This window comes from Ammospiza nelsoni, chromosome 24, assembly GCF_027579445.1.
Source record: "Ammospiza nelsoni isolate bAmmNel1 chromosome 24, bAmmNel1.pri, whole genome shotgun sequence".
Lineage (NCBI taxonomy): Eukaryota > Metazoa > Chordata > Aves > Passeriformes > Passerellidae > Ammospiza > Ammospiza nelsoni.
In genome coordinates, this window is record NC_080656.1 from 6,610,531 (window position 1) to 6,626,600 (window position 16,070).

General features: G+C 52.7%; 1 protein-coding gene across 2 annotated transcripts in view; it reads left to right on the plus strand.

Moving 5' to 3' along the window:
* Positions 1–16,070, plus strand: part of DIXDC1 (DIX domain containing 1) — a 29,265-nt gene that overhangs the window by 11,379 nt on the left and 1,816 nt on the right. Inside the window, exons 3-19 of one of the 2 annotated variants that reach the window (XM_059488461.1) lie at positions 51–176; positions 1,305–1,545; positions 3,433–3,540; positions 8,830–8,942; positions 9,264–9,412; positions 10,339–10,428; positions 10,530–10,583; positions 10,999–11,049; positions 11,969–12,073; positions 12,492–12,545; positions 13,047–13,139; positions 13,217–13,288; positions 13,772–13,858; positions 13,981–14,142; positions 14,239–14,305; positions 15,341–15,449; positions 15,637–15,745. In XM_059488461.1, the coding sequence (XP_059344444.1) occupies positions 51–176; positions 1,305–1,545; positions 3,433–3,540; positions 8,830–8,942; positions 9,264–9,412; positions 10,339–10,428; positions 10,530–10,583; positions 10,999–11,049; positions 11,969–12,073; positions 12,492–12,545; positions 13,047–13,139; positions 13,217–13,288; positions 13,772–13,858; positions 13,981–14,142; positions 14,239–14,305; positions 15,341–15,449; positions 15,637–15,745 (1,790 nt within the window). Of the gene's footprint in view, positions 1–50; positions 177–1,304; positions 1,546–3,432; positions 3,541–5,981; positions 6,813–8,829; positions 8,943–9,263; positions 9,413–10,338; positions 10,429–10,529; positions 10,584–10,998; positions 11,050–11,968; positions 12,074–12,491; positions 12,546–13,046; positions 13,140–13,216; positions 13,289–13,771; positions 13,859–13,980; positions 14,143–14,238; positions 14,306–15,340; positions 15,450–15,636; positions 15,746–16,070 lie in introns of those variants that run through there. The other variant, XM_059488462.1, reaches the window with a different exon arrangement.

A 16,070-nucleotide genomic window follows, 5' to 3' on the forward strand; every position in this document is an offset into this window, starting at 1 on the left:
GTGCCCAGTGCTTCAGCTCTCCTCTGATAAAGCTTTTTCTCTCCCTCCAGCTGGTGAGAAGCTGAGTGGCATCGAGCCCAACCCCAGCAGCCAGCAGGAGATGAGGGAAAATGTGGAGAGAGTCTTGCAGTTTGTGGCATCCAGAAAGATCCGCATGCACCAGACGTCAGCTAAAGGTGTGTGGCCCTTGGGGGGATTTCTGCTGCTGAAATTCTGTTTCTGGCTTTGTTTTCTATCTTATGAGTAAATTAATGTGTCAGTTTTCAGTTTGTGGGGGAGTTGGAGGTTTTCCCCCCTCTGGTTTAGTGAAGGTTTTGGGTTGAAAGATGGGGAATGCAGAGAAAAAAACAAAGTGACTTTTTTGCTGCTACTGAGCACTGAGAAGCCCAGGCAGTGGTGTAATGAAAAATACAGGCTTGGAATCTTCCACCAAAAGGACACACAAACCTGCTGGAGTGAAAGGAAACATGGAAAAAATATTTGTGGTTCACTGGAAGCCATGGGCTGGAAACAGAGAGGAGGCACAACACGCAATCACATGTCTGTGGTGTGGCTTAGTCGGGACTTTGAGCAGCTCTGACTGAATTGTTTTGGGAAATCTTGGTCTGGGAGAGTGGCTGATCTTTGCCATGACATCAGTGCTGGAAAACACTCGTGTGATCTCACTGAATGGGATTCATTTACATTTGCAGGGTGCTGCAAACAGCTGATGGCACAGGATGCCACCACTGGAGAAATGCCTTGCTGTTTGCCTTTAGTGCTTTAAAAAAGAGAATTCTGTGCCAAGAAAGTCAGTGGCAATCCTCAGTAACTGCTGTGCTCCTGAGTGAGCACTCAGTAATTACATGTCCAGTAATTAACTGCTGGAAATGGCCACGAAGGGAGGCTCAGGGCTGTGCTGTGGAGGTGGCAGCACGTTCCAGTGCCCTGCACCACCAGGGCTGAGCTGAGGCCCCTAAACGACAGAACTGGTGTGGCTCCAATGCAGCTGAAATGCAGAGCTGTGGGGTCAGCCCCAATGCCACAGATGAAGTTCAAAGCTCTGAGGTCAGCTCCAATGCAGAGGAAATGCAAAGCTCTGGGATCAGCTCCAATGCAGATAAAATGCAAAGCTCTGGAGTCAGCCCCAATGCCATAGATGAAATGCAGAGCTCTGGGGTCAGCTGTGGCAGCTCAGGCCTCCTGTCCTGCTCCTCCTCCCACCCTGAGCTGCCCCTGCTGCCTTTCCCTATCTCCGTTTCTCCTGCAGCACCCGCAGCTCCGCCAGCTCCCCCGTTAACCACCCAACCATTTGCGTTTCGCAGATATCGTCGAGGGCAACTTGAAATCCACCATGAGGCTGATCCTGGCCTTGGCTGCTCACTTCAAGCCGGGCTCTGGCAGGGCTGGCGGCGCCGGTTTGGGGGGCAGGGGCTGGGCAGCCCCCCCGGGCCGGCCCCGGCCGCGCTCGGCCGCTGCGCTGGCACAGGGGGCGGTGGCCGCGCTGGCCGATGTCCGGCAGGACGTGCAGCACTCCGGCCGGGACCTGCTCCGGCACAGGCACAGGTGAGGCTGCTCTGGGGATCTCTGCTGCTCACAGCTGAGGCAGGGGGGAAGTTTTCCAGGGTGGAAATCCGTTTTGGTTTAGGTGGAGCGTACATCTTTAAGTGTGTGGCTGTGACAGTGGTCACAGGGCTCTTCAGGTGAGGGGAGAGACGAGAATGTTGGCTCTATGTTCAGAATGATTTAGTATTTTATGAGGTATATACTACATTATAACTATACTGAAAAGAATAGAAGGAAAGGTTTTCTCTCAGAAGGCTAGCTAAGGATAGAATAGAAAAGAGTGATAACAAAGGCAGCTGGCTCGGACAGAGAGCGAGATCCAGCTCTGCCGGGACTGGTCACTAAATCCAAACATCCACAAGAGACTAATCACAGATTCACCTGCTGCATTCCACAGCAGCAGATATATTCACCATAACTTCCCAATACCCATCACCTATGTTGGACAGTGAGCTTCTACTCCAAACCAATCCAAAAGTGCCACCATCACAGCAGAAGATGGAGGCCAAGAAGAAGGAGAAAGGCTGGACATGCCCAGATTCCTCCATCTTGGGACCCCGAGTCCCCATTCTAAAACCCCAAAAACCTATTTTTCACTCCGTGACCAACTAACTGTTATTCTAGTTAAACTCTCTTGACTTGTAATTCTCCATATAAGGTTGGTAATTGTTTTTTCCAAGGGCTCAATCAAAGGCACAGGGGTCTGGGGCTCCGTGCCAAGGTCTCTGAGCCCCCCAGGCAGGGGCTGGAGCCCTCCAGGGCAGCCAGAGGGATTCCCTGGGTTCCAACACCTGGGAGCATGCTTTGAGCTGGTTTATTTTCCAGCATCAGTCTCATTACATGATTATGACAATGGGAAGGTGCCAGCAGCTCATGTCCCTGGCAGCAGACAAAGAACTCAATGTTACAACTTACTTTATAAGTTTTTTGACAAATCACACAAAACAAAAGCACATTGACAGTAGTTCTATCCAACCACTATGAGCACATGTACCTTTGCTTAAACAATGCTTGCTTATTTCAAATATAATACCTGCTTGTGAGCCTTAAAACACAACGCACAGAGCTCCATTATTAAGCTTAGAACTCCCTAATATCTCACTTTAGATAAACTTTTCTGTAGCTTAGGGAGTTATTCTAGCCAAGTGTTAATACACAGACCATTGTTCTATTTGTCCTTACTTTCTGCTTCTCATATAATTTTTCTTCTGACCAATCTCATGGCTGCTGCTTAGCTCCAATCACAGTCCTGCTGTCTCTGAGGCCTTTTGCAGCTTTCCCAAACCCCTCTGATTTTAAGGACTCCCACATAAATATATCTTTGCCACTGCTCCAGATGGCTGCTGAGTCCTGGGGGTGCTGAAAATCCACACACAAATAGGGAATAATGCTGAAAATCCCATTTTCCCCTTGCCAAAGGTGCTGTGGGGGTGACAATAACAATAATAGCAGTGACATTTAGCTGGGAGCCAGGTGCTGGGGCTGTGCAGGGTTTCATTTACACAGCTCAAGGTCATTTCCCATTTGGTACTGGCTCGAGGGAGCACCCATGAAACGGCCTGGAAAGGAGGCTGAGATGGTAACTGTGGTTGAAAAATGAAATGTTAAAGATTTCCCTTGCAAAGGCCTTGGAGTTCTTCAGGAAAGCCAGTCCTTGTGATGTCTCCTTGCATTCCCAGAGCTTCTGGAGTTTTGTAGTCATGGAATTAGGGATGAGTTTAAAACAACGTGGCCTGTTTGCCTGTTTTCGCTTAACACCAAGAAAATGGGCATCCCTGATAGGAAAATTGGCATTTTTCTGGCTCTCTCCTCCCTCCCTTTTTTGGAGAGAAGATTTCCAGCAGCACCCAGGTGAGGCTGCCCTCATTTTGTGCCTGTCACCGCCAGGAGCAGCAGCGTGGACGAGGAGATTGAGAATCCCTGCTGGAGCGTGCGGGCGCTGGTGCAGCAGTACGAGGGGCAGCAGCACGTGCCCCTGGAGCCCCACCCTGCCAGGTGAGCCATTTTACTGCCAAGGTGTCTCCTCTCCAAAATGTCACCCTGCCAGGTGAGCAATTTCATTGCCAAGGTGTCTCCTCTCTGAGATGTCACCCTGTCAGGTGAGGAATTTAGGAATTTTATAAATAAAATGTCTCCGAGATGTCACCCTGTCAGGTGAGGAATTTAGGAATTTTATTGCCAGAATGTCTTCTCTCCAAGATGCCACCCTGCCAGGTGAGGAATTTAGAAATTTTATAGCCAAAATGTCTCCGAGATGTCACCCTGTCAGGTGAGGAATTTAGGAATTTTATACCCAAAATGTCTCCTCTCTGAGATGTTACCCTGTCCGGTGAGCAATTTAGGAATTTTATAGCAAAATGTCTCCTCTCTGAGATGTTACCCTGTCCGGTGAGCAATTTAGGAATTTTATAGCCAAAATGTCTCCTCTCTGAGATGTCACCTTGCCAGGTGAGCAATTTCATTGCCAAGGTGTCTCCTGTGCCTGACATTGCCTCAAGTGCCTGTTTTCCTCACCAAAATCTGCTCAGTTCTGATGGAAAAGGGCACCCCTGGCTGGTCTGGAGGGTGAAAGCTCAGGAATCAACATAAAGCAGTTTTCTGTGAGAAAATGCAGCCAAAAGGGGCTTTTGAAGGAAAATTGCTGCAGTGAGGGAGCTGATCCAGCATGGAGAGCTCTGTAGTAAAGGGAAGCCGCTCCCTTTCCCCCCAGAGAACCAGAAACCACTCGGAAGAGCCAGAGCTGAGTTACTGAACAACTGCACTCCCTCTGGAAATGGAGCTGTGCTCCAGTTCATCTCATCTGGAGCAGATTCCAGGGCAGGGCTGCTCGTGGGGAGCTGCAGCCCTTTGCCTCAGAGCCTCCCACTGCCCCCGAAAGCCCCAACTCTGATTTTCCGTGTCCTTCCCTGCCGGGGCTGTTCCCCCAGTGCCTCCCTCCCGTTTGTGAGGGAGTGAGGAGCTCATTTGCCAAGGACAGATTGCCACTGACAGCCTCTCAGCAGGCAGGACGTTCCCCCAGTGTTTCTCAGGCCAATTTTACGCTCCACAGCACCATTGGAAGAAATTCCAGGAAGAATTTCTACCTGGAAATTAAGGTTGCTTTGCCCAACAGAGGAGAAAAGCACAAGAGTTTGTGTTTATCCCCCAATTGCGCTGCGTGTCATTGCGGGTGTGTTTATAAATAGACTTTAGGAGGAGCGTGGGGCTCCCGGGGAGGCAGTGCTGGAGCAGTGCCTCCACATGATGTCAGCAGTGTGCTTTGGAGGCCAGCCTGCCAGGGGGGATGTAGAAATCTGCTCTTGGCAGCGGCGTTGCATGGATAATGCCACAGGAGCTTGGCTCTTGAGCAGGGAGCTCAGGAGTGCCACATGCTGCTGCCTGCTCCCATCCCTCCCTTCGAGGGAGATGCAATATTTGATGTATTCTCCTGCCCCATCGGGTAGCTGCTGTTCCCTTATATTTTAATTTTTTAATTCTTTTTTTTTTCTTTTATTATTATTATTTTTATTCTTTTATTATTATTATTATTATTCTTTTATTATTTATTTTTATTATTTTTATTTTTATTATTTTATTATTTTAGTATTATTTATTTTTATTATTTTTATTATTTTATTATTATTACCCTTATTTTCGTGGTAAGCAAAAATTTCTCTGCACATCCTGCGCTTCTATTTTATTTTTCCCCGCAATGTCACGGATCCTCTGGTGATATTATTGCTGATAGGGCAGAACACAGCGAGAATCTTTCCAAAATGATCAAAACCTGGGAGAGTTCTTCCCCTGCAGCTGCTGGGGGTGTCTGTGCTGGCACAGTTCTGCACGATGGAAATGAGATGCTTTGAGATGCTTTCCCTTTCCTCGCGGGGAGGAATGGGCTTAGCTCGGTTCGGAGAACAGGCTGGGAGGAACGAGATGCATTTTTTAATGGTGAGAGACGTTACTGAGTGCAGGGACCCCTGCTCCTGCCAGCTGAGGTGTCCCAGGGCAGCATCCCCGGCTCTGAGCCCTCCCGATTCCCAGGGAGGGCAGCGCAGGCTGCCGAAATGATTCATGGAGAAATCTGCCCAAAATCAGCTGATTCCCAGGCTGCCGAGCCCCTCACCCATCCCTCTCCGTTTCCCCTCCCCTTCCAGCAGCATTCCCTCCCCCACCCCCGAGCCAGGCATCTCGGAGAAAGGCTGTGCCTGCACAGCCCGTGTGACAGCAGCAGGGACGGGGACAGCGACAGCGACAGCGACAGGGACAGCGACAGGGAGCCGTGCCTGGGCTGGGAGAGCCTGGGCACAGCCTGCATCCCCTAAAGCCAGGGAGAGCCTGGGCAGAGCCTGCATCCCTCTGGAAGCTGGGAGAGCATCCTGGGCACAGCCTGCATCCCTCTGGAAGCTGGGAGAGCCTGAGCAGAGCCTGCATCCCTCTGGAAGCTGGGAGAGCCTGAGCAGAGCCTGCATCCCTCTGGAAGCTGGGAGAGCATCCTCAGCAAAGCCTGCATCCCTCTGGAAGCTGGGAGAGCATCCTCAGCAAAGCCTGCATCCCTCTGGAAGCTGGGAGAGCATCCTGAGCACAGCTCACATCCCTCTGGAAACCTGGGAGAGCCTGGGCAGAGCCTGCATCCCTCTGGAAGCCGGGGAGATCAGCTTGAGCAGAGCCTGAATCCCTCTGGAAACTGTGAGAGCAGCCTAAGCACACCCTGCATCCCTCTGGAAGCTGAGAGCAGCCTGAGCACAGCCTGCATCCCCCTAAAGCCGGGAGAGCATCCCGAGCCCATCCCGCATCCCCCGGCAGCGCACGGACCCCGCACCGGCCGCAGCTCCTTCTTTCCCTCCCTCCTCGGATGCTCGGCAGCGCAAGGAGGGCGGGATGGGATGAGGAACACCCCCGGCAAGCCCGGAGCCTTGTGATGAACACGAGCGGCCGTGCAGCGGAGCAAAATGCAGCGGCAGCGGGAGGCGAATAACGGGCGAGGGAAAGCAGCGGGAGCCGCGGGCAGGCTGCGCAATTCCCCCCCGGCTCCCGAACCCAGCCCGTTCCTGGAGTTCCCTCTCGGCCGGAGGAGCCCCTGAGCCGGTTTTGTGTGTGTGTGTTTGTGTGTTGTTCCTGCCGGGAATCTCCTCGGCGCTCGGGCTCGCAGAATTTGCCCCGGAGTTGGGCAGGAGCTGAGCCCCGGGCGGTGGAGAGGGGAAGGAGGAATGAGCAGAGCCGGGATCCTGCGGATTCTGTGAGGCCACAGCTTCAAGTGGGATCATGGGAGGGAAGCAGGTCAAATGGTGAGCGAATGTGTGCGTCGTGGTGGGTGTTGGTTAGAATTCGGGGCATTCAGGGGCTCGCTGCTCTGGAGCTGGGCTGTGCTGGAGGATCTGGGGCTCTGGGGAGGCAGGATGTGGGTTAAGGAACCAAGTGGTGGAAGGAATAAAGTGGAGCAGTTTGCATCATAAATCTCTCTTGGAAAGCTTTCATTTCCCAGCCCTGGTTCCTGCATGCTTTAGTAGGGAATTGTTGTGCACTTTTAAAGGCATTGCATCAGAGGCTGTTTCACTCTGTGATGGCTCGGATTGATACAGAACCTGGGCAAGTGTTTGCAGCGTTAATTGGGTGATGCAGAAAGCGGCCTGACCTGTGCTGCTGCTTCAGCTGCCTCTGGCCCTGTTTGGGCACTGTTTGCAGTGTTTGGGAGGAGGTTGTGGATGCTGGCTGAGCCCAGGGGCCTTTGGAAATAGAAAAGCTGCCTGGAAAGGGTCTGGGGATGTGGAAATGCCTCAGGAAATGTAAAGCTGTCTGTGCTGGGGGGACCTATCCCCACCTGTGATGCCTTTTCTTGGCTTTGGGCTGTGGATCCAGCGCTGGGAGGAGTGGATGTGGAATGTTATTTCCAGGCTTGTTTTTCATCCTGCTCTTCCTTTTCCCTTCCCCTGTTCCACCACCTTCTCTCCCATCTGTGCCTGGTGGTGTTTTTCTGGGACAGTTTCTGCATGGATGAGAACCAGCAGTGCCTCGGGGTGAGGGCAGGTTCAGGGCATCAGCTGGAAATGGGAGGGAGAGAGGGAATTCTGAGATCTGTTCCTAGAAAGAAGTGAAATCCCTCCTGGAGCTGCTGGCCATGTCAGACCAGCTGGGCTTCCTGCTGGCGTCTGTGTGGTGTGAAAGTCCCATCCTTTCTTCTGGCCCTTGTTACATAATGCAATCCCAGCAGAACTGCCAAATCAAGTCATAAACAGCATTTTAAAAAACCCCAAACCCCATAATTTTATGCCATGCCCCCATTCAGGAATGAGCAGGAGCAGGGGCTGGTTTGATATTAAATTGATATTAAATTTGATATTAAAGATATGTCTAATGAGGGACTGCTGTGATGGATTTGGAATTCCTAGAGGTAAATCCTGGAGCAAAGCCAGGGGCCCTTTAAGCATCAGGGACACACCTGAAAGGACTGGCACTGTCCCTGTGGGACATTTCTATTGGACATTGATTATTCTTTCACTTTAACTCAGGATAAGTTTGGGCCACAAAAATCTGGCCTCAGGTCTGTAATTTGAATGAGGAGAGGCTGTCCTGGCCGTGGGAGTGGGGCAGGCAGGAGCAGCAAGTCATTTCCATCTCTATTGCAGGGCTTGGCCCATTCTGTGGGAGCTGTGGGAGACGAGCAGCAGTGCTGGGAAGATGCAGGGAGGGAGCTGCTGAAGCCTCTTATTTTTCTAAACCTATTATATTATTTCCACACTGTTTTTTCTTTTTTGTTCCCTGCCCTTTGTTTCTGTGTTGGGGGAGAATGAAAAATTAACTCCCGCTCACACTTGCAAGGATTAATCCCTGCGACTTTCGGGGTACATTGAATGGGTCAGTGAGCTTCAGCCACCTTTTGATGTTGTCTGGGAGATGCACTCAGGAAGAATTCCTGAGAAAAAGATTGCTTGAAGCTCCCAGTCAGCTGAGATGGCTCCTGTGAAAATATGTGGGCACTTGCAAGAAGTTTTAATCGAAGAACACGAGTGAGTTGAATCTGACTCTCAAATATATTGGGATTTAAAGTTGGAATGATTAATCTGAAAGCTCTGGAGCAAGAGATGAAGCATAAGGCTGGCAGTAAATGTCTCCTCAGTGTGGTCCTACCCCTGTGTGAGAGTCTGAATTCAAAAATTTACATGTCCAGGCTGGGTTGTTGAAGGTTCCTCTGGGATGCAGATAATTCTTAGATAAAAGTGAATATGGAGAAATGCTTGTTCAAAATTAGTGTTGATTAACATAATCTCCACCATCTAAAAGAGCTGTTCCTGCCTTGCTCTGCAGCCTGACCTCACCCAGCCCTGTGCACAGTGCAAAGAGTGAATCCACTGTAGCCCCCTCGGAGGAGAAGGAGAGGCTGGTGATCCTCCAGGCTGAAGAAACGGAGCCTAAACCAGGTAAAACCTTGGCACTGTTCTGTGTGATAAACTGGAAACGCTCCCCAGGGGCTGCAGTGGGTCAGTGCTGCCTCCAGGGTGTCCTTGGGCGCTGAGGGATGCTCTGCCAAGCCCCCAGTGCTTCTCCCCCGTGTCACTGTCCCCAGTGCTGAGCGTGGAGATCTCCCTGAGCGCAGTTATAGGAAAACTGTGTAGGACAGCTTGGATGGCCTCAGGAATGAGGCAGGGATCCTGGGACAGCTGAGCCGTCCCCCTTGGCTCTGGCAGAGCAGCAGGGCCCTCTGGGCTGCCTGCAGCACATCCAGCCCCTCTCTCCTGCAGAAGAGGCCGAGGCTCGCTCCCAGCCCGAGTGGCAGCCGGGGAGCTCTGGGTCCTACCTGGAGAGCTCATGGGAGGAGCAGCTCCTGGAGCAGCAGGACCACCTGGAAAAGGAAATGGAGGAGGCAAAGAAGATGATTTCGGGTTTGCAGGTGAGGGATTTCTCTTCTCAGAGAGTGTTCCCTCCCAGGGTCACCCAGCCCTGCGTCAGTCAGTCTGTCAGCTTGGATGAACCTTCACACGTTCTCCCCACAATTCTTAATTTCTGGGGTCTTTCCCTCACTCCCCTCCCTGCCCCTCAGCCTGGTGTGTGTCTGGCTGTGCCTGGGGAGCAGAGCCCCTTGATCCATATGGTGAAGGCACTGAACTCTCTCAGAACATCCCTTTCTGTTTGTGCTGGGAACCACAGTGGCTTTGAATTGTAAATATTTATGTGGCAGTAAACAAAGCAGAGATTGTGTGAGGAGCACAGGCAGCTGGGCGGGCACTTTCCCCAGGGGACAATGGGCAGGACACAAAAGAGTCACCAAAAAAAAAGAAAAAAATTCCTTGGTTGACTGGTAAAATCTCTGCATTTGTGCCCACTGGGAGCAGGGACTGGCACTGCTGCCCCCTCGTCCCCTGGGAGTGGGGAGAGGCAGCTGATGTGGCCACGCAGGAAATTGGATTTGGTTCATCAATTTTCCTCCTCTTACTCAATAATTGGGAAGCTCCAGATTGTGACAGTTTGTTTGATATATTGAGGATCTGATGCACACACACCCTATAAGGTGCCGAAGCTGAGACTTCACTCCCTGGAAATCTGAGTTGTCCTTGTTTGGTTCTTTCTGTGGGGAAGAGCATGGGCTGACAGACCCCTGGGAGAGTTTGTCAGGGGATAAATCTTCCTGTTCATTCCTGAAATAAAAAAAAAAAAAAAAAACAACCTTCATTTTTGAGGGGAATAAATCAGCAGAAATGGGAAATGAGGCTGGCTGGGGACTGTCAATAGGAGTGACTGCTGGCCAGAGCTGCAGCTCACCTCTTTCCCTTTGAAATCTCTGAAAATGAGATTTTTCCCTCCCCTTTATCTCCCCAGGCTTTGTTGCTCAATGGGTCTTTACCTGAGGATGAGCAGGAAGGGTCCTTTGAGCTTTCAGAGCGTGGAGCCTGCCCTGAGGAGCAGCTGGTGAGCGCAGCCCTGGACCCCACTTTCCCTGCTGCAGCTGCCTCTGCCTGCCCTGCCCCTGCTGCACAGTAACCACGTTAATGCTGATGTTTTGCTTTCAGATCATCATCCGGAGCCGCCTGGACCAGAGCGTGGAGGAAAATCAAGATCTGAAGGTCAGAGGGTGACTGATGGAGGGGAAGAGAGGTTTTGCAGATTGTCCCACTTGATTTTTTAGTGGAAAATGGGGTGGGGATGAGGCAAGGTGGGCAACATGATGGATAAAACTGGGAATATTCTGTGAAGGCTCCAACTCTGGAGGCTTGAGACCAGTTCTGATGCTGGAGAAGTGTTTGATGTTGGCCTGAAGGACAGATCTGGGGGACTGGGAAATCATTATTTTCCTCAGGACTTTAATAACAGAGCTCAGCTCTTTGTCATGTTTGTAACTCATTAAAATGTCTCAGGCTCTAGGATCTGTGGGAAGAGGAGGGATGTGCTTCCTCCTGCAGAGAAAACACCAGCTCTGCTTGGTCCTGAAGGGGTTAACAACACAAGGTGCTGTTTAACCAAATTGTGTTGCATTTGCAGAAGGAGCTGCTGAAATACAAACAAGAAGCTCGGAACCTCCAGGGAATAAAGGTGAGGAAAGGGGCATTGCACCAAAAATGAACAGTAGTGCTGTAGGTGAGTAGGGCCAGCAAACAGCACACACCTCTGAGGAACCTCAGACTGTGGAAGGAGGAGTATTGGGGGATCCTGTGGTTTATTTCTGAATTTTTAGGCAGGTGCAAGGAGCTGGGTTTCCAGTTTTCTGCTCTGTCTGTAAGACTGTGGTCAAATATTCCCCTTTTTCTCTATTTCCCCGTTTCTCCTGCACAAAAAGAGGCATAAATTGGTTGGCTGGCTCTTTTATTCCCCGCTCTCTTGGAGTACCCACCCAGCAGCATTGGCCCAGTGAACTCATTCCTGCCAGCACAGGAAAAAGAGCCTGGGGTGTCCCTGTCCTGGCCAGAAACAGCTCAGTTTGTGCCTCTGGAGTGCCAGCACTGCTGATCTCCTCCTGGCAGGGGTATTTTTAGAGCTGCCTGTCAGAAGGGAGCAAACAGCAGTAGCTGTGCAAGGTGCAGCTCTGGGTGAGTGAAAGGTGCAGAATTAGTGCTGACTTTGGCCTCTGCAGAGAGGATTTCACTGCACAACTGGGTCACACTCAGGCCTTAAGGCTCCTTGTGCCCTGGGCTGGTCTTGGCCTCTCTGTGCCCTCGGGGTGAGTGGCTGGGGCAGGAGCTGCAGGGCTCAAGGCCCTCCAGAGCTGTTCTGTCCATCACAGCCAATACTCATCACTTCTGGGGAGGGAAATTCAGGCTGAAGCAGAGAAATCCCTCTGTGCTGGTGGCCAGAACGTTGGCAGGGAAATCAGTTTTGGCTAAGGGAGAGGCAGGAGGGCTGAGAGCCCCTGGCAGCAGCTCAGGCCTGGGTGGCCACAGGGTGTTGTGGCCCCTGAGCCCCAGGGAGGGGTCCCTGTCCCCCCTGCCCTCCTGCAGAGGTCACCTCTCCCCAGGACGCCCTGCAGCAGAGGCTGCTCCAGCAGGACGCCGCAGTGCTGCAGCTCAAGCAGGAGCTGCTGAGAGCCAACATGGACAAGGAGGAGCTGCACAACCAGAACGTGAGTCACTGCTGCTGCTGAGGCTGTTTGGGGGGGTTGGTGGCCCCCGGGGTGGCCGCAGCAGAAATTTCAGGGTCGTGGGATTGTGAGCAAGCAGCCAGAGGTCTCTGCACAGCACAGGCTGCTCACAGGCCAGCTCTGAGGCTGGACATCCCTGACCTTCACTCCCACTTCCTGTCCTCCAGGACCTTCAGCTGGGACAGGGAGGGGCTTTCCCTGATGTTTTCAGTGCTGTTGCATTTGTCCCTCCTCGTTCCCTGGCTCAGCAGGTGGCACCTGCCCTGTGCAGGTCTCTGTCCAAAGGTGCCACCCTGAACAGCAGCTCCCTTGCCCTCTGTAGGTTTCTGCTCAGCCTTCAGCACAAGGGGTTTGCACTCTCTGGGAATGTCTGCCTCACACCCGGCTGTTACTCCTGCAGGTTGACCTCCAGAGGAAGGTTGAAGAGAGGAACCGGCTCCTGGCAGAGTACAAAGTAATGGAGCCTCTTCCATGGGGTTTGGGTGGATCTTCAGTTCTGGGATGGGATTGTTCTTTCCCTGGCACTTGGACAGCCCTGGGGAGGAGCTGTGGGAGCCAGGGGTGTTTGCAGTGAGGTGGAGGGATCAGAATTCTTTGCATTCCCCCCATGGCTTCCTGCAGATCTTTTATTGTCGTGGGTGTTGGTGGTGGCTGCTGTGTCCAGCACTTGTGCAGATGAGGGTGGGCGCCCTGTTTGTGCTCTGATCCCTGGGGAATCTGCGTGCTCTGGGACGGCTGCGTGACCTCAGCAGCGGATCTTTGGCCAAGGGGACTTTGGGCAATAAAAACCTGATTGATCTTGTCCAAAAAAGCTCTGACCCTCAGCTCTGACATCTGGCAAAGCACACCCTGTGCGAGCCACCTGATCCTGGCAGAGGACAGGATTTTCCCTGCCGTGGGAAGATGACAGAGCCTCCCTCCTGCCCTGCTGACTCCCTGGCTCCCTGTGTTGCAGAAGGAGCTGTGCCAGAAGGAGCGGCACCTGCAGCAGCAGCAGAGCAAGCTGGATGAGATGCTCAGGCAGCTTTCTGAGGCCAGCTACCAGCAGGTAGGGAGGGCTGGGCTGGGCTGGGAGCTGCTCTGGCTGGCCCATGGGGTGCTGACTCCTCTGCTGCCCCTCCACAGGTGGATTTGGAGCGGGAGCTGGAGCACAAGGAGGCCCTGCTGGCTCACTGCATGAAGAGAGAGGCTGAGGAGGTATGGGAGCCTTGCTCCACACCTGGGCTGGTGTTTGCCCAGCATCCTGCAGGGACCTGTCTCCAGAAACCCTCCCCTCCATCCCAGAGAGGTCTGGCTCTGCTTTCTCACTGACCAAGGCAGGCAGAGCCCCCAGCACGGAGCACTCTGGCTCAGCCTCTTGGCTCAGAATCCTCAGGGATGAAAGCCAGAGGCTTTCTCAGCTTCCAGCTTCACCTCTAACCCTGGCAGTGGTTAGACCACAGCTCAATTTACTTCCCCCTTTTCCTGCTGACCCTGGTATTGAGTCTTTCCACCTTTATGTGAGGAATCAGGTCTGTGCTTTGAGCAGGAACTCCCTGCACGCTTTAGGGAGTGTCTTTATCTGGGAGAAGATGGGAGCTTTATCCCTGATGTGGAAAGCTCTCATTCCCTCTCACTTTGAAGTGCATAAATGAGGATTTTTGGGGAGGTCCTGACCCTCACACACCTTCCCCTGCCCAGGTGATGGCTTTCAGCAGTCACAGTGCCCAGAGCAATGGCTTTCTGCAGCCAGCAGGAAAAGGAGCCGCTCCCCCAGCCCACCGAGGGGTAAGTGCCCCTGAGGGCTGCATTCCCAGCCACATATCCTGGAATTTTTCTTTCATTCCGAGAGGTTTCCCCTTGCTGGGGAGGCAGCCCCGGGCTGGGCTCAGCTGTGCTGTTTTGGGCAGACCAGTGACCTGCAGCTGGTGCGGGACGCGCTGCGCAGCCTCAGGAACAGCTTCAGCGGGCACGACCCGCAGCACCACACCATCGACAGCCTGGAGCAGGGCATCTCCAGCCTCATGGAGCGCCTGCACCGCATGGAGACACACAGGAGGCAGGACAGGAGGGTAAGGGCTCCCCCGGGCACGCAGCTCCTGCCCCTCGCGCCCCAGCCTGGCTCTGCCTCGGAGGTGACACGCTGTTGTTTTGGCTTTGTGTGCCAGGTGAGGGGGAAATCACCAGCAAGCAGAGCAACCAACGAGTGCAGAGACTCCTGGCCTCCCAAATCCAGTAAGTGCCTGGCAGATCCTGCCCTTCCACTGGTGTAGAATCCCCTTGGGAATCCCAAATCCCCTGCTCAGTTCCCAGGTGTAGAATCCCCTTGGGAATCCCAAATCCACTGCTCAGTTCCCAGGGTAGAATCCCCTTGGGAATCCCAAATCCACTGCTCAGTTCCCAGGGTAGAATCCCCTTGGGAATCCTAAATCCACTGCTCAGCTCCCAGGTGTAGAATCCCCTTGGGAATCCCAGATTCACTGCTCAGTTCCTGGGTGTAGAATCCCCTTGGGAATCCCAAATCCACTGCTCAGTTCCCGGGTGTAGAATCCCCTTGGGAATCCCAGATTCACAGCTCAGGTTCCCGTTGCAGAATCCCCTTGGGAATCCCAAATCCCCTGCTCAGTTCTTGGGTGTAGAATCCCCTTGGGAATCCCAGATTCACAGCTCAGGTTCCCGTTGTAGAATCCCCTTGGGAATCCCAAATCCACTGCTCAGTTCCCAGGTGTAGAATCCCCTTGGGAATCTGCCCCCTCCAGGATCCTCCCTGGAGCAGAGCTCCCTGCAAAGGGAAGGGACACACGTTTATGGCTGTTTTTCTGTAAAAACAAAAAACATCCACCATCACAGCGCTGCTCTGGGCCGTTTGGGCAGTGCTGCAGCAGGAATAAGCATGGCAATCACTGGGAAAAGGGATGTCATCCCAGCTCTCTGCTGTGTGCACCATCTAGTGGGGACAGAGGAGTGTTCCCTACTCAGTGTTTACTGCCTTCATATCCACAGAATGAAACACCACATCTCCTTTTTAAACACCGCGTTTCTATGTGTGCAGAGTATCTTCTACATAAAAGGAGCATTAAAAATGTGGAGTTCAGTTCCTCTGTTTCAGCTCTTGGGGGGAAGCAGGAAGCAAGGCAGGACCCGGGGAGAGAAACACAAATGGGCAAATTAAAATCCACGCACCACCATCCATCCTGGCCTGCAGGGAAGCGAAGCTGGGGAGGGATAATGGTGATAAGGGATGATAATCAGGGAGTTGCTGCCTTGCAGAGCTGCCTCACTCTCAGAGCACGCCCGTGATGAGCACCAGTGCCTGCACCAAAGTGTTGTACTTCACCGACCGCTCCCTCACCCCCTTCATGGTCAGCATACCAAAGAGGTGAGCCTGGCCTTCCTAAGCCTCCTGTGCCCCTAAAACCAGCGCTCTGCTTTCCTGGGCATGCTCCCAGCCAGCACAGGTTTGCTGTGCTTTAACTGGATTTCATGCTGTTGGCTGGGGAGAATTATCTGCAGTAGTCCCTGAGCTTTGTTTTTGTGTTTTGCATTTGCATTTATTTCCCTTGCAGGTTAGGGGAAGTGACTCTGAAGGATTTCAAGGCAGCCATTGATAGGGAGGGAACCCATCGGTACCACTTCAAAGCCCTGGACCCAGAGTTTGGCACAGTGAAGGAGGAGGTAAAAGTGGGACTGGCCTTGGGATCAGTGTCAGCACACAGCCCTGGGGACCATGGTCACCTCACTTTTAAGCTAATGAAATAGTGGGTGTTCCCCCAAACAAAAGTGTCTGCTTTCCCAGCTGTGGGTTAAGCTCCTGTTGTGCTAAAATATTTCCATCCTCAGCAAAAGCTGCTCCATGGATGTGGCTGTGACTGCCTGGGAGCTGCAGAGCCCCTTGGGCAAAGCCAGCCTGTGACACAGCCCAGGGACACAGCAAAGCTCTGGGCTGCAGGTTTTATAAACCCTATTGCAATGGGAGAGCCCGTATTAAACATACAATCTC